The sequence below is a fragment of the Trachinotus anak genome, unplaced genomic scaffold (assembly GCF_046630095.1).
Source record: "Trachinotus anak isolate AG129_WGS33_773 ecotype Australia unplaced genomic scaffold, CSIRO_AGI_Tana_v1 ptg000007l, whole genome shotgun sequence".
Taxonomy (NCBI): Eukaryota; Metazoa; Chordata; class Actinopteri; order Carangiformes; family Carangidae; genus Trachinotus; species Trachinotus anak.
In genome coordinates, this window is record NW_027273858.1 from 12,836,555 (window position 1) to 12,861,414 (window position 24,860).

General features: G+C 43.9%; 1 protein-coding gene across 8 annotated transcripts in view; it reads right to left on the reverse strand.

Moving 5' to 3' along the window:
- Positions 1-2,665: 2,665 nt before the first annotated feature.
- Positions 2,666-24,860, reverse strand: part of slit1a (slit homolog 1a (Drosophila)) — an 87,654-nt gene continuing 65,459 nt past the window's right edge. Inside the window, exons 14-37 of one of the 8 annotated variants that reach the window (XM_071480658.1) lie at positions 24,636-24,799; positions 23,591-23,614; positions 20,721-20,865; positions 20,483-20,557; positions 20,250-20,393; positions 19,993-20,136; positions 19,698-19,864; positions 18,811-18,943; positions 16,882-16,950; positions 16,719-16,790; positions 16,521-16,592; positions 12,557-12,628; positions 11,263-11,426; positions 11,054-11,175; positions 10,841-10,938; positions 10,597-10,736; positions 10,066-10,159; positions 9,819-9,956; positions 9,477-9,705; positions 9,256-9,386; positions 8,956-9,149; positions 7,706-7,994; positions 6,145-6,356; positions 2,666-6,052 (exon numbers count right to left, since the gene is read on the reverse strand). In XM_071480658.1, the coding sequence (XP_071336759.1) occupies positions 5,814-6,052; positions 6,145-6,356; positions 7,706-7,994; positions 8,956-9,149; positions 9,256-9,386; positions 9,477-9,705; positions 9,819-9,956; positions 10,066-10,159; positions 10,597-10,736; positions 10,841-10,938; positions 11,054-11,175; positions 11,263-11,426; positions 12,557-12,628; positions 16,521-16,592; positions 16,719-16,790; positions 16,882-16,950; positions 18,811-18,943; positions 19,698-19,864; positions 19,993-20,136; positions 20,250-20,393; positions 20,483-20,557; positions 20,721-20,865; positions 23,591-23,614; positions 24,636-24,799 (3,331 nt within the window). In that variant the 3' untranslated portion in view covers positions 2,666-5,813. Of the gene's footprint in view, positions 6,053-6,144; positions 6,357-7,705; positions 7,995-8,955; positions 9,150-9,255; positions 9,387-9,476; positions 9,706-9,818; positions 9,957-10,065; positions 10,160-10,596; positions 10,737-10,840; positions 10,939-11,053; positions 11,427-12,556; positions 12,629-16,520; positions 16,593-16,718; positions 16,791-16,881; positions 16,951-18,810; positions 18,944-19,697; positions 19,865-19,992; positions 20,137-20,249; positions 20,394-20,482; positions 20,558-20,720; positions 20,866-23,590; positions 23,615-24,635; positions 24,800-24,860 lie in introns of all 8 variants that reach the window. The other 7 variants (XM_071480657.1, XM_071480661.1, XM_071480662.1 and 4 more) reach the window with 7 other exon arrangements.

Genomic DNA, 24,860 nt, shown 5'->3' on the forward strand with positions numbered 1-24,860 from the left:
TGCCACGACCTGCCATACGGCTCGCAGGCGAGAGTCCTGAGCACCACAGGAAGCTCCTACTGTGGGACAGATTGGTAAACAGTTTGCCTCCGTCACTCCTATCCCCGCAGAAAACAGAGGGTGAATGAACAATGACTTCTCACCAAAATTAACATCACATGAGGAAATTGGTGATTCAAATGTTGTCTGTCCAACTGCAACTGAAAAGACAACACAGAAATAAAACAAATACCATCTCAGACAACAGGCATGTTTTATGATTCACAGACATCACTAATGTCTAAGGTTGTAACAGCAGCAGGCACCATCCTACTGAGGTGGATACAGATGCATTTGTTATTTGCAGATGCTGAGCTGTTAGAATAGGAATGAAGCACAACTGAGGGATTTTCCACTGGAAGCACCTGACTGTTTAGTGACCCTTTGTGGCTTGCTCTCTTGATCCAAAGAAATCGACGCTCTACTACTGTGGTGAGTCCATATATTTCACTCTTCATTGGAAGTGTTATAGTGGCACAGAGTCAGTTATTTGGTTATGGGCTACAAACTGAGCCACATTGTTTTAACCTGTATTTGTTTTCATTCTGCCAAATTGCCACCATTGAATCAATGCTGAATTAGCCATAAGCAATTCTTGTGTGCAATATACCTAGAGATGTACAGACAAATATCACAGGAAAACTTTGATACTGGAGAAAAAAATCAAAATTTGATCATTTTCAGGTAAGTTCCTCTATAAAAAGGAGAACATTTTTATATGATTTCCAAACAGATTCATGGACGTTTATTCATGATGGACATCATAAATAATGACGATGATATGCGTACCATGACTGTGTGTTCATATTTGATTGGGTTATGATTACTATGAGAGGTACGATTTCTCACATCTCAGGTCTCTTTCTCTACCACCCACCTCCCTTCACATCTGAGGCACAGTAAGAAAACCTCTGACCCAGTGGGAGTTGCAGATCTTTCTTTTTTTTATGCCTCTGCATTGGCGATAGCCAGGGCCAGAGGAATCTTGTTTTCAGGGAGTTTGTACGTATATACGTACGTACATACATCTGTCCATCCCATTCTTGACGATATCTCAAAAACTTTTGGACGGAACTTCTTCAAATTTGGCACAAACGTTCACTTGGACTCAAGGATGAACTGATTTCGATTTTGGTGACTAAATGTCAAAGGTCAAGGTCACAGAGACCTCACAAAACCTGTTTTTAGCATTGTGAACATGATATCTCAGTTCACTGACTCAAGGATGAACTGATTAGATTTTGGCAGTCAAAGGCCAAGGTCAGTGTGACCTCACAAAACACTTTTTAGCCATTACCCAAGAGTTCACTGGCAATTTTAAAATTCTAAAATTTCACAAAAATTATACTTTATATTACTCTGGATAAACAAGGATGTAAACCACAAGGTGGTAAGTCTATTTTTTTTTTTTTTTTTTTTTAAACTGCACTAACTCGGGAGTTAGGCACAGTAATGAACCCACAAAAAAGCATGACCCAACTCTGCAGTTCCCCTCAGTTCTATGGGCCATTCAAGGGTCTTTGAGCACATTGTTTTAGTTTTTACAGTCTTTACTGTCTTTTTTTCAGGGGAGCTCTGAAAGACATTGTACCTGAAACAGCAGCAGACAAGTCAAGTTCATGTCTAGCTGATGAACATAATGTTGTATTTACAGCTTGTTCTGCTGTTAGCAAGTGGCTCAAATAATCAACACTGCTTTTGTGCGTTAGCTCAGTCAAACCTATCTGTTTTTTGGACAGTGTGCTGCAGCTTTACTTTCCCCTCCTTTATGTTGATTGATGCCATACATGATTTGTCAGAGATGATGGCTTCGGGGTTGTTGATTACTTATTTGTAGGCATCTTCAGTACCAGTACTGAAGTCAAATCTAATTAGGCATTTCCTGCTTATCCTACCTAAGGGGAAAATCTGCCCGTCCCCCAGCTGAGCTACTGGAGGCACCATTATTTCCTCCAAGGCAGTAGTTTTCTGGGACACATCTGCCCCACATCGGGTCATGTGAGGGTCCTGTCGCAACAAGGCAGTAGATGACATGTGGGTTCACGTGGAGACGTGCAACATCTAACACATTCGGAAAGCAGTCACTCTTGTATGGCCAGTACGTGTGGGAGTGGATAATTACATGGAGGGAGGAAAGACGTGGTCAGTCCTGTTGTTGCAGGTCGTGAGAAACCTTTAAAACTGAGCCACAAGGAATATTTTTCTTTCTCCAAGCATGCCCACAGGTGTCATCACTCACACCCTGATGTAGTGAGCCAGGCCTGTGCTCTGTTTTGGCTGGGTGATGTGCATCTGTTTGCCTTACTGCAGAATAGCTGTGTTTTTCCCTGAATTTGCACTAAAATCCAAGGAAAACAGCTTTATTCACTTCCTCTGCTTCACTGAATTCCTCCACTCAATGAATATCAGTCCGCACTCAGGAGTGGTAAATCCCCAGTTGATGGCCACTTTTTTAGTTTTAGCGAGGGGGGCTTGTCTGTCTCTGAAAAAGATCCCACACAAGGTCCATTAAGTAAATATTCCAGAGCTTTCAATCACATGAGGTAGTTTGACTTCAAAGTTTTAAGCTTTTAAGTCAAGTAACAAAGAAGACATCAAGTAAAGGAAAAAAAACCAAGACGACACATTCTTAAAAGCACACACATTTAAGTTTAATTAATGAAAAGAGTGGAGGTTTGGTAAACATTTTGTCGGTGGCACTACATACATTCAGCATTATTTGGGAGTTTTTCAGTTCAATCCCACCATCAATCCTGTAACAAAAAAGCAAACGGACAGAACCCAACCAGGGATATTTCTTAAGTTTTTGCACCAGTTCAATACAACAGAGACATTGTGTTGTTTACAATAACATATTTATGTATACAGTTCATATGATGGAAAATGTGTTTCTGGTCATATTACCAGATAACTGAATTACATCTCAATATAGCACAAGCACCACTAAGATGTCTACCAGGAAGTTGAATGCACCAGTCCAGGACAGATCAGTGCAGAGGAAGGAAAGGAGACATGAAAAGAAAGCCACATTCGACTAAATATGCACCTTTATGAGGCACAAAGCCTAAGAATTACAGTGACTGTTCATCAGTATCCTTTATGAGATCTTCTTTTAATGTTATTGTACACCACTGGGATCACATCAACAGCATGTAAAACAAAGTTAACATGGGTAGCAATATGAATAGGAGCTCTGTGACGTGGCATTGTACTGAGCTGAGACCTGAGTCTACAGCCTTTCACACTATAAAGAGACTTTGAACATTTAATCAGCAAAATGGATAAACACAATCCCAATCTGCAGGGAGAACAATGCCTTAAGCCATCCTGATGGACTGTCACTTATTCAACAGTATGTGATTTCTATATCTTACATTGGAAACTAAACAGCTAAAAGTTACCACTTCATGAGTAAGCATAGGTCATATTTATCTATACACATTTATACATTCAGGTATGACTGTTGTGTTCACTGTAATTGGCACCATTTCTTCTTTTTTTGTGTGGATAGCCAGTAAGAACTGACAGACATTGAAATGTCCAGACCTTTCTCATTTATTATCTGTCAGTGGTAGGCATGTAATGCTTCACACAGTTGCCTATTCCAACAGATCTAGGATGATAACATGATCATTGTCCACAGAGGCAACTTCATCCTATTTCTTCTGGCTTGACAGCAGCTTATGATCAGTTGAGCTTGACTATTTGAAACTCTGTTGAACTAAAAATACCTTCTTTCTGTGGCAGACAACTCTCAAATTAAAATGATAGAAATACAACCCAGCACATCAACAAAAAGAACATGAAAACAATCAGAAGCCTTTAAGTGTGGTATGGTAATTACATGGTAAATTTGAAGGGGACATCTCTTAATCCCAGCGCCTGCAGCAAATGAGGAATGTCTGAGCCAAAGAGAAGAAAAACACTGTCGTAACTCGCCATTAAGTGATGTTACAAATACCTTAAAGATTTTTATGCTATTTTTATTCATTATTTTACCTTTTTTCATCTTTTTGAAATTTTTTAAAATATTTGAAAGTCAGCAACATTTATGCCTTTCACTTTCTACAGGAAAAACGCCTTTAGATAAAATAAATAAAAACAAGCACAGACTCTCATGAATTAGATGTAATATTCACATGGAAGACAACATATACAATATTAAACATATTTCTAGACCAATACTGCCTCCTATACAACAAGGCCAACCTGCTGCTGTATTTTTGGCCAATTAACGTAATTAATTACCTTGTTGGAGCAAGTGAGATCAACAAATAAAAACACCTAGGGAACCAACTGAATGCCTTTCCACTGGTCCCAAAGCTTCCAGAAACAGACTTACTCTTTAACATAGAAAAATACTATACCAAAATGAAATACAAATATATATATATTAGAATCTGTTAGGCATTTCTATATAAATGGTTGTTGGGGAGGGATGGGGGGCAGCTAAAGGAGTTAGGTTGCATCATGAGAAAAAAATATAACAAAATATAACAAAAATAAAAACAAATCAATATGAGAAATTAGACACAACAAAACAAAAATCAGAAGATGATTCTACAACCTTTTGTTTTGTAATAACATTTATAATGATATTGAGAAGCTCTACATATTTGTTGGCAAACTCTTCTCCACACATGCAACAGTTTGCACAAGTTTAATACTGCAAGCATCAAGAGGAGCCGGGCTAAACGGCCTCCTGCTCAAAAGGGGTGGGATTATGCAAATCATCCTAACCCTGAGGCAATGCATGCTGGGTGACTGTTAACCACTGGGCACTGCCAGTACCAGATTAGTTTTCTTGTACAAACAGACAGTTGCACCGCACAAGCCCTCTCACTTTTACAAGTGGTAAGACTGTGTAAATGTATGTATGCCATGCATGTGTGATCATATACTTCAGAGAGGTGTATGACTGTCATTTTCAGTGCTGCTAGTCAGTGCAGTCTCTATTTTTATGGAGTTTCTATGTTACGGTACCTCACAGCAAACAACTGTGACACCAGACCACCTGGCCTCGAAGCCACGACATCCGCACTGGATTATGTGCCGCTCTAACTCTACCTTTTCTTTGTTCGCTTCTACATGTGCATGTGTGGATGGATGACTGTATCCTGGCAGAGAAATTGCTACACCAAACCAACAACAACATTAACTCAACTCAACCCAAACCACACCCAGCCCAGTCCAGGTAACCCAGCCAAGCTCAACTCAAGATAGCTTTGCCAAGTCAAACGGTCCAGCTCTCTTTGAATCCCTCTGTGTCTCATATTTTTGTCTTTCTCTGCCTCTCTTCTGCCATTCTTAGCCAGGCTGGACCCCACTGTCCTCACTGCCTCCACGAAGTAAAGATTGTAGATGGTGGCTAGGCTGTCAGAGGCCTCACAGATGGATGGGGAATTCACACTGGGTAATTGGGTTGGAGGGATGCCTCACTCTGAATGCAACACCTTTGAAATCTCTGAACCCCTTGGAACAATGTTGCAGATACAATGGTTTTGTTGTTGTCACTTTTACATTGTTGCTCATGATGTTGGTTTCTCTGTGTTACTCTAGGTCACACACCCTTGGAAGGGGAGGAAATGTCCTATTTTACAAACATTGTTGTCCATAATATATAGATAGAGGTTTTATATATATTCTTTATAATCTCTCTCTCTCTTTCTTTCCCTCCCTCGCTTTCCTCCAGTCCTCTCTCTTTCTTACTTCCTTCCTTCATTCCTTTCTAACTTTTGCTCTGCGGCAGCGGCAGGAAATGTGAGTGAATGGTGCTACATGCAGCCCACGCAGCCGCACTTGATGGTTTTGTCCACTTCCTCGCTGAAGGAGGTTCCATCACTGCACTCAAAGGTGTATTTCCGGCGCTTCATTCGCTGGCTGGCGCAGCAGGCCCCCATATCGCAAGCTCCGGTACACTCCACCCAAGAGACAAGGCGTGTTGTCTGGCAGATGGCGTAGCCTCGCTGTACCTGGTAGAAGTCCCGCACCGGCTCCCCTCGGCACTCAGACTCTGAAAACAGGAAACACCCACAGTCATGAGTAATTACTTGATATCACCCTCTATTTTTTTTAGGATTAAAAAGTGTCGTGGAGCAAACAAACCTGTGTCACAAAGTTCCCCGGTGTAGCCACTTTCACAGTGACAGTAGGCGTCTCCTGTGTCTGAGATCTGGCAGCGACCATGTTTGCAGGACAGTCGACGGCAGGGGTTGAACAGCTCCCCTTGTTGGTTACACAGGGCACCACGGTAACCCTCCACACACTCACAGCGGTAAGACTGAGTGTCCAGTGGGATGCATTTTCCATGGACACACCTAGTAAGAGATAATAACCTTGATCAAATTACCTGCTCCAAAGATAAATGAATTAAGAGCAGTATCATGGATCTGCAGCACTGACAAAAGGTCTCAAATGTCAGTGGTGAAAAATAACTACGTACATTTACAGCAAGAACCTCTCAGTGACTTAATCTTGCTCATGTAGGTTAATTCAGTTAGTACTTTCCCCAGTGCGCATGTTCATGAACTGTCTCCTTAAAAAAATACTGCATTTTGTTCAGTCTTGTGCCACTGCTTCGCCCAACTAACGTTAGTCCGTGTTTACTCAAAGTGAAGCCCATGATATGGACGATAGGGGCGTGAACACTGAGCCTCAGGCTAGGTCCACACTTGTTTTAGTTTTAAAACAACTGCCACTTAGCATCAGAGTTTTTGAGCCCCTAAAGTGGAGACTTTTGGAAACGCTGCTGGCCCTGTTTTAGTTTGAAAACTCTGGATTGTGTTGTTGTCTGGACGGGCAAAGACTTTTGGACATGATGACGCAGACACCTGCCTCGCCCCCCTCATTGGGTCTTATCAGCCACAACTATTAGTGGTGAATGCAACATGTGTGATCCAGGTTGAAGTCATATTGCCCAGCCCTGCAGTACCATTTTGAGGTGCCTGTGTATCATTTTATGCCATTTTAAAATATTTTCCACTGCACTTCTAAAGGAAATCTCCTCCACATTTATCTGGCCGGATTAGTGACTATTTACTTTCCAGATTAAGATTTTGCATTAAAAAGCTTTTAAATTTACATTACATTGTAAAGATGGTTGCCCTTTGACCTGTGTGTGGTCAGGGTTGACAAGTTTCAAATGTGAGTTGTTTGCTGCCACCAAAGAGTCATTCCCAAAATGCAAAGATAATAGAAAAGTCAAAAAATATAAAAGCAGAACTAAGTTTTTTTATTTTTAATCCATTAATCATCTCTCTCAGATTTATCTTGTGACCCATCGGATGGGGCCTGAAAACTAGGTTATGGGGCTTAAAAGTGGTTAAAACTAGATCGACCGTAGCCTGCTGCAATAGTAAAATACCACTTACACGCGCACATTTTTGCATCAGTATTAACTATCTAATAATACTCCAACATGTCAGTTTACAGGGGCCATTTTTCTTTTACTTTTCACACTTTAAATACATTTCCCTGATACTACTTTACTTTGGTAGGATTTTGAATGCAGGACTTTTACTTGTAAAAGAACATCTTAACATAGTGTTGTTGTATTGGCACTTTAATTTCAGAATAAGATATGGGTACTTCTTCCATTGTATGGGAAGACAACGGGCAATAAGATCTTTGCTGTGCAATATAAAATCTATCCCATTTGCTAACATACTTGCTGCCCTGGCAGGGGTTGGTAGCAGGCTGGTCACAGTGCGGCCCGCTCCAGCCTGGCTGGCAGTGGCACACTGGTCCCTGGACCCCATCAGGCTGGCAGATGCCATGTACACAGTAGATCTTCTTGCAGGGCTCGCAGCCCGGTACCACGCCAGGCTTCATCTGGGTCTTGGTAAAGTCTTGGAGCTCGTTGTTGATGTACAGGTTCTGGATACAGCCATGGAAACTGGAACCGTTCTGGATCTGCCAGAGACGGAAAGCACCCGAGTGTACATCCACTGGCATGCCTGGAGGAGGAGAGAGAAAACAGATAATGTTTATGTGTGTGAGGATGTGCATACAGGACCACAGACAGACAGCTAACACAGGGCTGGTATGAGTGTAATGGAGGAAGGAATTTTCAAACACATGTGTCCCAATGGTGCATATACAGTGTCAGATTAATATAAGCAACTCTTTTTCATGTTGACTTCGATATTTTGCATTTGCACCACAAGACACATCATCCTTGAAAGAGAGGGCAGCAAAAGGCACAGAGGTATGGGGAAATATCTCCTGTAGTGTTGTATGAATGAGGAACAGTGCAGCACAAACACAGCACATCACAGCACTGACACAAATTGCAGAAACTCTGAGCCACTCCTGAGCAAACTGTCGTGCCGAACCTGATACTGTGGCTGCATGACAACAAATGTTAGACAGGCTTTCTTTAATCAGCTAAACTTGAAACTTTTCGAATTTTGTCAAGAGTGGCTAAATCACACATTATGAATAAAAAAAAGTTACGTTTTGTGCAAGCAAAGTCCATGCAAATACAAAACAAATCTTAAGACTGTGCCTGGTAGTTCTTCTGGTAATCACTAGAGGGCGTACTTTGCACACTGTAAAAAATGTGCTGGAACAAAAATAGATTTATTGGATGTTAAGTAGTGTATTGTATTCCCGCTATAGATTATGAGCTGTCATTTTTGAGAGTCAAGTTTTATCTGTCAAGGTGAAATGGGTTATTTGTTCATTACAAATGAGCGCATAAGCTGTATTGGGAGGTCCATGCTTATTTTTGTATTGTTTAATGCGTGGCCCCTAGCAAACACAGTCATGACTGAAGGTGAGTATGGTGTGGGTGGAGCATAGGGTTTGGGTGGAGGTAGGAAGGGGTTGCATGGTTAAGGGGAGGGGTTGGTTGCGGTGGTGACAAAGCGAGGGGGGAGGGGTGGTGATTGACAGTAGTGTAGTAGATAAGAGTGCCTGCAGAGGAGGGAGGTGTGTTCTGGAGAGGGCCCCTACCCCCCACGTATAGCGGAGCCTCCCCGTTGAGGGGCCGCACCGCCCCAAAGCTGTCCATTGTGGTAGGGAGACCCCCGTCAATGGATAGGTTCACCATCTGATCGAAGGTCACTAGCTCCACTGTGTGGAACTGGCCATCGTTGATGGTCTCAGTACTGGGAAAAGGAAAAGAGAGATACAACATAAGAGAGAGATTCACTACAGTCTGGAATCAGCAGGGACAGTAAAGCTGAGGCTTTTGAAGAGGACATGGCACCTTACCTGTAGATGGCATGTCCTGGCTGGCTGCCGGGGTCATAGCTGACCTTGACATGACCTTGGTAGAGCTCCACTGCAATATGATCATTGTCTCCATTGTACAGCAAAATCCCATTATCCTCAGCTGTTGATACCTGCAGAGAGAAGATGTTTGCATTGGGAGTTTGAATTATTCAGGTTTTAGAAAATCAAAATCGTCGTTTGCACGTTAACACTGTGATTACCTGTAGGGTGATGTTAGCTTGAGGCCAGTTCTTGAGGTCAGAGAGCAATAGGTAGGAGTCTCTGTCAATGAAGTTGACACTGACCAGCTTCTCACAGCGTGGCCCCCCAAACTCTGGAGGACACTGGCAGAGGGCCCGCCCGCCATGCTCCACACACGGGGCGTTGTTCTGGCAGTCAGCCAGCTCACACAGGGACAGTGGAGATGGGGGAACCTCACACAGCTGACCACTGTAACAGGAAAGGGAGCGGGGGATTATTTTGGGAAGATGATGTTAGTAAAGCAGAAGAGACTAAGTAGCCAAACGTAAAGCCTGCATGGGTTAGATTTGAGCTCTTCTCACCTGTATCCTTCAGGACAGACGCAGGAGTATCCGTTTAGCTCATCCACACACTGAGCTCCATGCTGACAGCGATGCTCCTCACAGTCATTATAGTCTACACTGCAGTCATCACCAACATAACCAGGAGAGCACACACACCTGCAATACACAAACACAATATCAGAGTAAGCTGAGTACAGATAAGCTACAGTACGTCCAAGTCTGTATCATAGTTTTTCACTGATCTGATGCACTGGCAAATTCTTACTTGGGTCCAGTGGAGGTGATGAGGCAGGTAGACTGATGTTGGCAGGGGCTCCGTCCTGGGGCACACACATCCTCCATTTCTTCACACATCTCCCCTGCACAGGTTACAAGTATTTCATTATTAAGTATTTAAAAACAGTATTAACCATTATACAACACAGAGCAAGAACCATCCTGCAAAACAGCAAAACAAAAAAGTCATTCAACATTTTTTTTTATTACAGCATGATTATTTTTTTTCTTCTTGTCTTGCACTACTTTAATTACTTTAATAAACTACTTGCATTACTTTAATAAACTCGAAACAAAAACCTTAAGATGTTCAATCAACTTAATTCAATTTGTCAGCTAGACAAGAAACAAACAAGTCGGAAAAGTATATTGCATAAAATGTATTGAGAGAAAACTAGATAAAATTTTTCATAAAAGACAACACAAAATAAAACAACAATCACTACAAATATATTTACATGTAAAGAAGCTGAATAATTTGTGTCTCACTCGTATCTGAATTGTGTTGAGTAGCACCAACCTGTGTAGTAGGAGGGACAAAAACAAGTGTAGTTGTTGACTCCATCGATGCAGGTTGCTCCATTCTCACAGTTGTTGTCTTCGCAGTCGTCAATGTTGGTTTGGCAAGTGGGGCCCTCAAAGCCCAGTGGACATGTGCAGCTGTGAAAACATACACTCTCATTACATCTCCACACCGAGTTCTTTATGACACAGATAAGATTTCGTTCCTTTGCTGCACTCATTTCAAAGTTTGTCTTCCTCACCTGTATGCTCCCTCCTCATCCTCATTCACTTGGCAGGTTCCTCCGTTAGCACATGGGTTACTCACACAGGCGTTCAGAGCTGTGTCACAGTTCTTGCCCTGAGAGAGGTAACAGGGTAATGTTCATTTTTTGCTATAAATGATACATATTTCAATACCTGCATTACACGGAGGTACACTTCACAAATGGGTGGTAGCATTGTGTAGCTCTGACCTTGAATCCTGGAGGACAGCTGCACCTGTAGATCTCCACCAGGTCGCTGTGACAGATGCCTTGGTTCAGACAGGGACTGGACAGACAGGGGTTACATTTGGCCAACACCACAGCGTCCACATCTCCTAGGGAAATGTCAGACCGATAAGAGTCAATGTGGATACTGGTGTCACTGGGGTTATATTTCTGTGTCCGAAACAATAACTTACCTGTACATTCAAACTTCTTTGCGGGTGTGGTGAGTAGCAGTTTCCCCTCCATGCCCTGTGGGCCAGCACAGCGGGCGATGCCAGGCTCTTTGTAGCCTGTCTTCACCCAGTCAGATAGCCAGCGCAGGCGACAGTCACAGTACAACGGGTTAGCACCAATTGCCCTGATAAAGCAGAGAAAATAAAATGATTAATGATACTTTACAACTTAGTCCAGTAACAAATTCCAGTTATGCCACCGCAGTACACCCTTTCACCAACAGGTGTCTCTACATCCTTACATAAAGCAAACCATAGAAATCTCAACTTGGTGTGATATACAACTAAAACACTGCCTCTCAAAGAACAAAGCTGATTTGAAGTTTAATGCTCAATGCCAATCTGTGCCATACATCATCTGGAGGATGGCTTCTCAATTAAAGCCGAAGGTGTGAACAGAAGGCACTCTTAACCTCTTCTGTCATGGTGGTCGTGAATCAATGGCGCCCTGTCCTCCTGCTGGATGCACAAACACTCCTGGATCGATGCTGTTCCATTACGGTGGAGCACAGGCTCATCTTTCAGACCGGCCCAATAGCTGACACCTGACATCTGCTAACATGAAAGCCACTTGACTGTGACTGTGGATCAATGACTCACCCTCCGCCCTTTCCTTCACCCTGTTTTCATGCAGCCTTGACTCCTGTCCTGCTCTACATAAAATGTCTTTGTTTAGTTCTCTCCGTCCTCCCGTGCTTCCTCTCCAACTCTGACACTGATAGGTCTATTGATTAGGGACTGTCATGAGATGATGGGGATATCTAGGCTGGATGGCAAAGGCCACACAGCAAAGATACTTCTGTGTAGTTTTACACATGATACACAAGTCCATGTTCAGCGGCTACACACCACACACCCGACGAGCACACACACAAAGTTACAGACATAAATAAACAAACCAAAACAAATACTAAAATTCACAGACCATGGAGAATGTGTGTGTGTATGTGAGTGAACGTGTGTGTGTGTTTCAGAGATGTCACAGGGAGATGAGACAGTAGAGGGGTCTGTGTGTTGCTTTAACCACAGGACTGCGGCTGATTAAGGGAGGGCTCGGCTCATGTGGAGCCCACCAAAGAGGACTACAGACAGGCCACTGTGAGCCACACTCTCCGGCTGTCTGACCAGACTCCCTCTGTGCCTGAAAGTGTGTGTGTGTGTGTAGACTTCACAAACTCAGTGCAGACGGTATCACACAGACTGACGCCGGGGCATACAGTTGCGTGTGTGTGTGTGTGTGTGTTTCACTACTTACAAGTGGGAGAGCGAGGCCACATCGTTGAAGATGCCATCAGGAAGCTCTGAGACTTCGTTGCCATGGAGAGACCTTAGGAGTGATGGAGAAAGGAAACAACAAACAAACAAACAAAAAAAAAAAAATTAACAACCACGAACATATCTCATTATAGGAGAAAACTCTAGTGGTTAGTCGACAGACAGAAAATTAAAAAGCAACTATTTTCATAAGCAATAAATCAAGTGAGTCACATTTAAAGCAAAATATTTGCTCATTCCAGCTACTCGAGTGTGAGCATTTGCTCTTTTTCTGTGACACAGTATTGAATATCTTTGGGTTTTGAAACTGATGAGCAATTTGAAAATGTTACCTTGGGAAACCGATCAGCACTTTTTTTTTTTTTTTTTTTTAACTTTTCCAACATTTTACAACCTTAACAGTGAATCGAAAAATAACTGGCACACTAGCTGCACTCCAACACGCTACACTTTGTTTTCGGACAACTGAAACCAGGAATAACAGGGAAAATGTAGAGGAGTATTTCAGTGTTGTGTTGGCATTCTAAATGGGTGGTAGGTGGTTTGTATTTCTGGTTGAGCCTTGTGCAGCTGGCAAAGATGTGTGGCTCTGTAAGTCTGGAAAAGACTGGTGTCAAGTTTCTATGTGTGTCTGGCTGGCAGGGCCAACGAGGATACAGAGGGAGGGGGGTAACAGAGTTGCACCACATGCAGGACAGAGAGAAATATTTGTGTAATGTTGTGTGTGCTGATGAACAGGTATATTTATGGCTTGCATATGCACATCATCGCATATATAAATATTTGTGTGTGTATCAAGTGAACTGCGATTTCCCTTGTTGTTCTCTGCCTACTGTCCAGGGTGACAAGCCAACATGGCTTAATGGCTTGATGACTGATGGTTGCTGTAATCCTCCAGGTCATTACCACCTCCAACCCTCAGCTGACCGCATGCTAATGTTACCACAGCTCAGTCCACAGTGCCGGTACATGACACATCTGCTCTCTATGCCTGGATGAAGAGACCTGATGTGTAAACAGACTTTGAAACCCCACTTCCTTCGCTGTTTGATCTGTGAACTCCCTCTAAGCTGCAGACGAGTCAAGCTTTGAAAAGATACAAAGCGTGAAGCTGCTCAGTGTTGAGGATGCTGAGCCGCGCTGGAACGAAGGGGAAAATATACAATACAACAACAAGTTAATTGGTCTGTGTACGGGGGAGAATGCTTATTAGTGTAGAGTGAGTAGCTGGGTCGTGGTAGTCGGAGAACAGTTAGGATACTGAGGGCATGAAGCCAGCAGCAGTGTGCCAGCCAGGCAGAAATCTCATGGGAGAAAGGAGCCAGGGAGTCTCCAGGAAGAAACCTGATCCACTCTCCTACTAACCTTCTCTCTGTCCGTCTCTCTGTGCCTTTTTACTTTTTTGCCTTTTTCTTTTCTACAGCTGTAAATCGTTACATCACTCCATCTTTCCCATGTCAACTTATCTCTGGCCTGGCACAATCCTCAGAGTGGAATTGCATTTGATGCTTCTGGACGGGCAAAAAAGATGCTTTATAACTGAAAATATGTCTGTACAGTATGCACAGGTTGTCCAAAGGACTGGTCACCTGCAACTGCTTAATAATGTTTTGTGATTGTGTGAGCCCTCTGAGCTGCATGTATTAGCTCCAGTGTTGAAGATCATGTAACACTGACGTCTTCTTCCAGCACTGTGTCCAACAGCTGTTTGAGAATATGTCTCTTTTGATTTTGTTTGTTTCAAGCTTTGCTTTCCATCCTTTCTATCTCTTTTTTTTAATGACACTCTTTCATATCACTTTCTTTCTCACAGCTTCCCACCCAACCCTGGAGGGCCACGCCCTAGCGCTGTCTCAGCTCACTTACCTCACACCTAATGCCCAGCAGGCCAATTAGCAGCTTATTAATCTACAGCTCAAACCACAACCATCACACACATACACACACACACACACTTACACCAAACCACACCACATCCATGCCAGGCTCAGACCCCTGGTCTGTTTGAAGCCTTGAGCGTTAATGATTCTTCTCCTCTTTACTGCTCTGTAAAGCCAAAGGTGCAGCTTCATAAAGGCTTTGGCACCTCAGTGTGTGTGAGTGCGCATGAGTGTTCCCCCGCTCGAAGCCGGCTTTGGCATCTCACTGTGGTTTCTATGAAGCTTCCAACTTTGAACTCTGAACCCAGTGTGGAGTCTTAAAGTTGAAACTATTAAATGGAGCTCATTGTCGCTTCAGTTGTGTCGCACCCCCACAGCCTTGCGTAGTAAAAAAAAAAAAAAAAAAAAAGCCGTGGCACCAATTGACATTTAATGGGAGACGTATGATTGATCACACCAGCTGTAAAGACATCAAAGTTTTCTGCTTCATTTGCACTCCTGTCTGATTGAGACAATAAGGTAGTCCAGACATTCTGTATGTGTATATGTATGTATATGTGTGTGTGTGTGTGTGTATGTGTGTGTGTGTGTGTGTTTGTGTGAGTTTGTAGTTTGCAGCCTGTATGGTGTGTGTGGTGTTGGGGGAGGGCCTCACATGGCGTCTAGCACACTGGTACAGGGAATATCTTAGAAGTAAAGGTGGCGTGAGTGAGTAAGAGCAGAAATAACGGACGCAGCTTCATTAGAGATCAAAGCACTGCGCCCGGGCGAGCGAGGCGGCATCGGCTAATGATGACCGAGCTTCACTCTCATTCCACGCTAAAAGGGCCCTTACGCTTTGTGTCTCATAATGATCGGGCGCTTTAGTCGAATCCCGCCGTAAAAAGAGGCTTTGTTGAAGCTTTGTTGTCAGTAGTAAAAAGTGTGCCTGCTATGAGCACACATGGAAGGCCGATAAGTCCCCTCCCACACACATACTAACCGGCACCAAGCCAGTAAATGACAAACATGTAGGCTATGAATACAGGCACCAGTGCACACACACAGACACACACACAGATGCATACATAATCTCATAAGGAGTGCTGCTGGGCCTGGTCTCTGTTTCTCCCTGGCAGAACTAAACTGTACATTTGAGTTAAAGTGTGAGGCATCCAGCTGCTGTATCTTTGGATGCAGGTCCAAAGATTGGTTTGGTTTCATCATCTATCTGTCAAATGCATTTACATTCTACATCTCAGTTATTTAGCAGACCAATTCCTCCACAGGGAGCCCATGGTCACTGAGAGTGCACAATCAAAGACTTCATAACTTCATAAAAACCCGGAGGCAGAGTCAAAACCATTATGGTTAGCAGGGGCAAACTTTCTCCGGTAATCAGTGTCAGGGTGATTTTGTACAGTGGGTTGTGGGGGCGCATGTTTGGCCCTGATGGTGAAGCCGGTGATGAGCTCGGGGTGTTCAGAGGTGAACAGGCGGACTCTGCAGATGTCTGAAGACAAGGTGTGGGCAGGAGTACAGTAGGAGCTTGAACAACGATGCTGCTGCCCCCATGGCTGCCATTTATACAGAGAAAATAGGTCGGAGGTTGTGTGTGTGTGTGTGTGTGTGTGAGAATGAATTCATAAGCTGTCATAACTGTTTAGACTTTGTTTCAGTCCTCTGGAGTCAATCAAAGATTCTCGGCATCTGCTGCACTGTCTCTGTTGTCAGTGCGAGCTGCAAAAATATCCTCCTTAATAACTCATTTAGTCTCAAAGTGAGTCCTCTCTTGTTTTAGAACTCTTCTTTCAAAATAACTTCAATTGTTTCCAATGAAGTTGCTGTTTTGAGCGTTCCCTTGAAATTGTGTGACAACAAAATAACATTTCAAACATTTGATTTGCATGGGAAAAAAGAGAAACTCTCTCATACCGCTGGAAAGCTATGTTATGTATTAAAATAGGATTTTAATACTTAACCCTAGACTGACATATTAAGATGAGCACACACACCCACCCACAGACACAAACACAGATATGTGCACATATATTGCTTGCATGTAACATTTGAAAATAAACTCACAGCAGTCGGAGAGAGTGCAGTCCACTGAAGGCCATTTTGGGGATACAACGCAGGGAGTTGTAGCTCAGGATTCTGCAATGTAAAAATAATTACATATATATATGTGTTATGTAAATTCAGCTGTTTCCATCCCACTGTCAGCACAAGAAGGAAATACGAGCTCTTTGGTCTGAGGGGCCGAGGCTGGTCAGGACTTACAGAGTGGTGAGCTGGCTCATGTTAGCGAAAGACGAGTTGGTCAGAGAGTTGATCTTGTTGTTGCTCAGGTCTCTGAAAGGAAAATGTAAAAAAAAAAAAAGTCAAAAGTTCACTATGCTGCTCAGCACAGTGAGACAGAGGAAGAAGACAGATAAAAACTTACACCAGCTGTAGGTATTTGAAGGCCGACAGTTCCTTCGGCACAACACTGAACTGGTTACCATCCAGATACCTGAACAAAGAGACACAAACAGTTCAGTAATGGGTTAGCAGGCATGAAATTATCCATTCACATCATGATATGATACTGAGACAGTTTCACAATACTATATAACTGTAAGAACACTACGAACAGTTGACCTCATGAAGAGACACATCATACATGTTTTAATGCATTTTTTATCAACATGTTGCGACTGCAGTTTCCAGAGAGCAGGTGGGTGCATGTAGCGTAATAATATTAATGCAAACTGAGATGTAGGGCTTTTACTGTGAAGGCGTTGCAGGATGTTTAGATTTATTGGATTAGACTTACTTTTATTGAGCTGTGCTATACAATCATTCACTAGATAATCACCCTTGATAATCACCCTAACCCACCAAAATGAACTCTATACCTGCACTCGCTCATGCTCTCTCACATTTACAGTGTGTAAAATGTTATGTAGGTGTATATGTATATAATATGTATATATGTATATTCTGATTTCAAGCTGAAAGGTACTTTTTTATTCTGCCCTTTGTTAGCAGATTAGTTTCACTGTGTGAACTGGTTAGGTGAAAACCTGGAGGCGGTTATTTCAGGATGTCACACTTTTCAGACAGAACACTTTTTCCCATGCGGTTGCAGCCAATTTAATCTCATGTTACATCAAACAGTCGAATGTTTTGTCCTTCAATAACTTTTTTTTTTTCTTCTTGTGTCTCACGCCTAGATGTCAGGGTTAGTACGCAAGCTATGAAAACATTTCTATTCCACACATATACTGGGTGATATATCTCTTCTACTGGAGCTGTATAAAATGGGCTGAGACAGAAAAGTTATTACATTCAGTGACGTTTTTGTTTATTTCTTGTTTTGCAGCAATTCCTAAATGTGACCTGGCACCCCACTTTTTGAAGTGACTGAGATACAAACACTTGTAGGTGCATTCATGCATGTGTGTGTTAACACAGTGATGTGCGTGACATCATGCCTGCAGGGTTGCAACCACCCTGCTGACTGCCAACACAAAGTGCTACCAGAGGGCTGTCACCTTGATAAATGACCGATTTAGGGCCTGCTCCCCCTGAGTGGAGCTACAGGGGCTTTCTCCCACTATTGTTGTTGTTCCCACTCAGGGCGGGAAGGGCGGGGGGGGGGGGGGGGGGGGTAATCTTGGGGGGGCCTTTGGGTTCAGAGGTAATGATAGGTAATGACGGTGTAGAGGACACTTTGGATAATGATGGAGTAGCAAACTCTCCAGATGACTAGATGAAAGCCCAGAACAGAGGGGCACACCTGGTCACACCTGCTGGGACAATGACAGGCCTTAAGGCTTGCACAGCGTGTGTGTATGTGTGTGTGTATGTGTTTGTGTGTATGAGTTAGTCTGAACCACTTAAATCAGTATTGGAAAGTTCCAGACCTATTCCATTCCCTCCCCTTTCCATTGAAAACTGCTCATTAAAATGTCCTCTTGCTCCCCTATACTCCTGTGGACAGGCTTTTGGCCCTCACACAAATATGCGCACACACACACACACACACACACTCTGATCCTTGGCTCTGAGTGTGAGAGTGACATCAGTGCTAGCCCTGAGGGCTGTAGGGAACGCAGAAGAAGAATGTCTGAGAGAATAACTGCAGGGTTTATTGACTCCTTTCCTCTTGTCCAAATGATGAGATCTGTCTTTTTGCCTCCACTGCTTTCACTAACTCTTATCTCCTTCATACCTCCCAAGCTCCTCTCTACCTTTTTTATTGTCTCCTTTGGTTTTCTGGTTTCCCTCCCAGTCCTTCCTCCATCAAAGCAAGACAGACGAACACTAACGGGAACTCAAACTGATAAGATATAAATGCAATTAGCATAATTAATGCCAAGGAACTCACAGTTCAGTCACGTTTCTGGGGATGCCTTTGGGCAGTGTGTGGAGGTGCTTGTTACTGCAGCGCACCACAGTCTCCAGGCAAGTACATTCACTGGGACACTGGGGTCTGGGCACACAGCTTGACTCCTCTTGGCCTGGGAAAAAAAAGGAGAAGAAAGACGGGAGTCAGATACCAGAGAGGAGGAGAACAGAGGAATAACCAGGAGGGGAGAGAAGCCTTGGAGAATAACCAAAAGAAGAGCTGGTGTCCCTGCCAAATAAACAAATAAAAAATATAGAAAGACAAAACTTAAAGGTAAGACAGTGCACAAACAGCACAATCCTTCAAGCTGATGGAGAGGCATTGAGACAATGAGAAAAGAGGAAGTGAAAAATGTGAAAGGTAAAATAGGACAGAGAGAGAGGAGCCTCGCTAATGTAATATCGACCAGCAAGAGCAAAAAATGGAAGCTGCCCGAGGCCTGAAGACAAGTCTAACATTCATTCAAGTGCAAATAGGCTGACTGGTCAATAAGACAAACAACTCAATAGCTCCACTCAGCCCAGCATCGACCAGAAGCTCAGGAACTGCTGAGCAGCAATCTATTCAGTACACAAAAGAGTCGCACAATAGCGGTCATTATTTAAGATCATCTCAGACACTTAAAGCAGCTCTTGTTCATAACGTGTCATGGAGCAAGGTGCAATGTGAAAATCCTCATCAGTCAGACCCAGACAGTTTAGTTTCACACACAGTGGAGGTCGTCCACTATAATGAAGATGTTTATCTCCTTTCAAAGAGACAGATTACTTCATTTAAAGTGGAGAAGCTGCAACAAATCTTCAAACAGTCTAAATAAGAGAGAGAAAAGTGGACTCAAATCGTGATGGGTAGTTGGTATCACCTACCTTCCTCACAGCGGAAGTCAGGCAGAGCCACATCCTGTAGAGGGATCTCCTTCAGGAAGGCGGGACGCTGGCAGCGAGGGTTACCTGTCACAATCTTCCTGCTCCTCAGCCAATCACCGAGCCACGCCAGCCGGCAGTCGCAGTTGAAGGAGTTGGCCAAGAGGTTACTGGGAGAGAGTGACAGATTGTAAGATCACTGAAACTTGAAATGCTCAACTAATGGTGTGCATTTGTGTGTGTGTGTGTGTGTGTGTGTGTGTGTGTGTGTGTGTGTGTGTGTGTGTCAGGGTCTCACAGGGTGGAGAGGGTCTGCAGAGTGTCAAAGGCTCCAGGTGTGATTGTGGTCAGCTGGTTGTCATACAGAGACAGCAGACGGACGTTGTGTAGCCCCGTGAAACTGTCGTTGTGGACGCAGCTGATCTTGTTGTTCCTCAGCATCCTGAAGAGGGAGGAAATGAAATACTTCAGGCTAAGACTCTGAAATGTTATCTCGCATTTTAGAAACGCCAACATGCCTGAGCGTGTGACCGTATGTGCTTGTGCATCACTCACAGCATCCGCAGTGCCTCAAGGCCACGGAACATCCCGCTTCGTACCGAGTCGATCTGATTGGCCGTGAGGTGAAGCTCATTGACAGACGACGCGCCTTCAAATGCGCCATCCTCAATCTCTGTGATCTTATTGTTGCTGAGGTTACTGTGGGAAATGAAAGCATGTCGGAGAATTAAATGTGCAGTATCTAGAGAATGACTGTTGTTAAAAAGTAAAATGCAAGTTTCATTTACATTTTCTTCAGCTGGGAAAGGTTCTTAAAAACTCCAGTTGCCTCCAGAGTGGTGATCTCATTGTTGTTAAGGCGGCTAGAGAGAAAAAGTTCAAAAAAGTTTAACCATGCAAACAAATCAATCCATTCAAATTTATTATTTTCCTGAAATATTCAGTGAGTTTTTGTTTTTGCTTGGTCCAAAAGTTCCTTCCTTTATCTCTTCCTGTACAATATCCTTTTTTTTCCTGATTGCTTACAGTTCAGTGGTGGATGTGGGGATGTGCTCAGGGATCTTGGTGAGCTTCAGGTTGGAGCAGTCCACTACGTTTGACTCACAGCGGCACTTGGGGGGACACACTGGGTCACTGTTACAGGCATTATTCAGACGGGTGTCCTCTGTACCTGAATGGGAGAAAATGCCAACACGTATATTCTTATATCATATATATGACATCAGCCTCATCCATATAACAGCACACGCGCCACACTTTCCCATGATGCTCTCAGTCACGCATCTGCTCCCACCACAGCTGTATGTCAGTGGTTTGTCCTGTTGTGACCTGAGCAGCAGCTTCCCTAACTAATCTTTAGCCTTAAGTGCCCTAAAGAACTGCAGCCGTTCATCGGAGAGAGATAGATGGGTGAGGGCGAGGGGATGGAAGGGTGGGCGGGCGAGTTATTTTAGAGAGGCGATAGAGTGGGAGCAGTGGGGTGAAAAGAACAGTAGCAGGGGAGATTGAGATAGGGGTGCCAAAGAAGATTTGGACAGCCAGCTTCAGTGCAGCAGAGCATCCGAGGAAGAGACAGAGAGAGAGAGAGAGAGAAAGAGAGAGAAAGACAGTGGTGGTTGCACAGGAGAAGTGTGTAGACAGGTGGAGTCAAAGGGGAGTAGAGGGAGGAAACAGAAAAAGGAGGGCACGAGGCATATAAATGCATGCAGGAAAGAAAAAGGGAGAAAGGAGGTAAAGAAGACATGACAGAGAAAGGGAAGGTGGGTGGCGGAGGCGCACAGAGACGTCTGTCCTGACAGAGGAGGAGCAAGAATGAGGCAGCAAGGGGGAGTGTGGGACGTTTTCCTGCACCTCCTCTGTCTATGAATAGACATTACGTGCCAAAAAGCATGCTGCCAGTTACATCATGGCTGCTCAATAATGGAACAGCACTGGGATCCACTTAGAACATGTGTGTGTGTCTGAGAGTGTGTGCATTGTGTCTCAGTGTTTGTGTATATATGTGCGCATATGTTCCATTTAGATGGAACAGTTCTGCATTTTGTGTTAGGATATCATTTTGTGTCTGGTTCCCTTTTTGTTTGTTTTTTTTTTTGCATGCTCACGTCGGTGCACCTCTCAGCCTGAGGTTTGGAGATGACGTCAGCAGGACACTGTGGGGCACCCTGACCACAATCATGAGCAGGAAAACCTCAAACAACCAGGACAAAATCCTACAGTTGAGTATCAAAAATCTGTCCAAATAAATAGAACGGCATGTAAAACCATAACCTAACCCCAAACCCTCATCCTTGACTTTATTAGAATATGGTTGGACAGCGAAGGAGTGAATTTACGGAAAGGCTTCCTCTGGCTGCCTGTGTGAAAACTTTTCTGAAAGTGTGCCACCTCTCAGAGTGGCTCAGTGGAGCATGCAGAAAGACACAGTGATGCAGTTCATTAAGGAGCTGTCCTTCCCTATGCCAGACAACAGGACAAGGCATTTCCTGCACCAGCGGAAGCAATGAAAGTACAGCACAGCACTTTGATCTTGAGGATGTAGGGGAGCCGGGGGAGATTCGTGAGCCTGAGTCATCATCGTCACAAAAGCGTGGTGGTGACACTTTTACTGTCAGCAGATTTAAACGAAACCGGAGAAAACACAGAGGAGAGGGATGAGGTTTTCCCCTCTCCGAGGCGCAAAATGACTCATCGCTGGAGTTGTAGAAGTTCTCATAATTCCCTGCAGCTTGGTTCCTCATTATCAGTGTATTATGAAATTCCCGTGCCGTCAGTGATTGTGCATGTTCAGTGCATGTGTGTGTGTATTGTGGAGGCTTTTATTGTTATCATTCAGGGAGGGTGAAATTCTCATTAATCACATTTGGCTTTGATCTTTCCTCTGCTTACATAGTACTCCCATTTGTTCTCTAAGCCAGTGTAGAGCTTTATCTCAGTTTAGCACACAAAAGCACATTAATTCTCACAAGCACGTACGCAGACACACAGGCATAGACTTGAATCACACAAGCGTCTCCACCACAAACACACACACACGCACACACACACAGACAGAGTTCGACACACATCACTGCTCCTCCTAGTTATTTTCTTGGAAGTGCTCTTGTTAAGAGGTCCGGAAACGTCCGCTGATAGGAATCTGGGTCCTCTGGTGGGCTTTATTTTCTTTAGCTTTTACTGATAGAAAGGACACACTTTCCTTCCCCTCTGTCCTTGCCTCCCCCTCCCTCCTTTTCTGCCCCTCTTGGTGAGTGACTGTCTGTGCTCATGCCAAAGCAAAGAGCCATGTCCTTTTGACTCTATTTGCTGAGACTGTAAGGAAAACAGGGCTGAGGAGAAACAGAAGCTCTCACATGTATATCACATTAAAATGCACACATAGGTTCAGTCACTCATGGGCACAATTAGCATCAATAAGGCCACTGCTCAAATTTCAGCTCATTTTACCCTTAAATGCCCAGTGGGTTTTTTTCTGTGCAGACCATTTCCTCTGAAGTTCATCCTACCATCATCCACATTAAAAGATGTTTTCAGTTTATTACAGCTTAGGTCTTATGTCCAGCATTGTTCAGGAGGACTATTTGCACGAAACTATGGCAAGTATGGTAGGTCAAAGTTGAGCTAAGAAGCCGGTCAATAATTTTGCCATTTTCTTGTTTTTGCTTCCACATAACTTTCACTAACCTGCGGGTTTGTTTAAAACCTGTATGATCATTCTACAACAAAAAAATATGAGCCAAGTTGTAATAAACTGAAATCATCCTTTAACCTGTGAGGGGGGGTATTTAAATGAAGAGTAAGGTAATGGAAAAAATGATGCTGCTACATGGCTGCGGGTGGATAATAAAAGAAAACATGAAGGCAATGATAGGTGTGAACATTTACAAGCCACTCACCTGGGATGAAGTACTGCTCTTTGGCTGTGATGGAGAAAAGAAAGAGGGACGGATGTCAGTGAGACCAGTCTGGTCTGCATAGCTGTGGTGTCGCTATGCTTCAGAACAGTCATATATAAAGCTTATATATGACGACACATGACTCAACGTATATGACTGCTAAACAGAGAAGCATAGGGCTATCTCTGTGCATGGCAATGTAGAGAAGCTAGTAACGATGTTAAAGGGTGGTAAATATTTGGCTGTTGCTAAGGAAGAGTGACATGAGGGAAAGAGGGAGACAGTGAGAAAGAAAGAAAGAAGGAAAAAGACAAAAAAAGAAGGAAAAAAGAGAAAAACACATGGACTGCCTTCTTCAGCAGGTCTAGCCAAACAAATGAGGCTATAAAGAAGTGTGAAACCTCAGCAGTGGAGAGTGCCAGACAGCCTAGCGCAGTGCATGAACACTATAGTGGGCACAGGGTGGAGGGGAGTGGGGATGGTGAGGCCTGGGTAGGCAGGGCAGAGGGGTGAAGGGATGAGAGGTTGTGAGGGAAACCTGAGCCTGGCAGACAGAGAGCGATGAGCGGGTGAGGGGAGATGGAGGCTGTGACAGACAGGAGCCTGAGACTGGCAGAGGGCAGAGGAATGGCGGGCACGTACAGAAACTCCAGCCCTTACACCAGCCTGGACTGGTGATCTCAGCTCACTGTGGTTTGAATGTGAAACCAGACTCACAACGTGGTCATACGTAGGGGAAATGGAGAAACAGCGAACGATCCCTCCCTCCTTGGCCCCAAGTTTGTCTGGGGAGATATTGATTGAGGAGCACCGGCACAGCAAATGATCGGCTGAATAAAACCTTTTGCCAGGAATGATCACTCTTTAAATGTGGTATGAGGTAGAGGGAACAATAAAAGCCACTCCCAGCGGAGAGAAAGAGAGTAGGTAAGAGAAGAGCGGTGAGAGACAAGTGGAATAAAAACAACAAAGCCTGTCTGAGAGATAGAGAGTCGGAGAGAGGAATAAGAGGGAGACATTTGGAGACAGTGTAGACGGAGCCTACCAGAGCAGCGGAATTTCTTGCTCTTGATCTGTCCGATACGTTTGTTTGCGAGTCTGCGAGGGCTGGCACAGCGGGCGCCGCTGGTCTCAATGGGGTTGGAGCGCAGGTAATCTGCCAGCCACTTCAGATTACAGTCACAAATAAACGGGTTCTGGGCCAGGTGACTGGAGAGGAGAGAGGGAGGGGGAGAGGTGGATTGGAAAAAGAAGGGGAAAAGATAAGGGA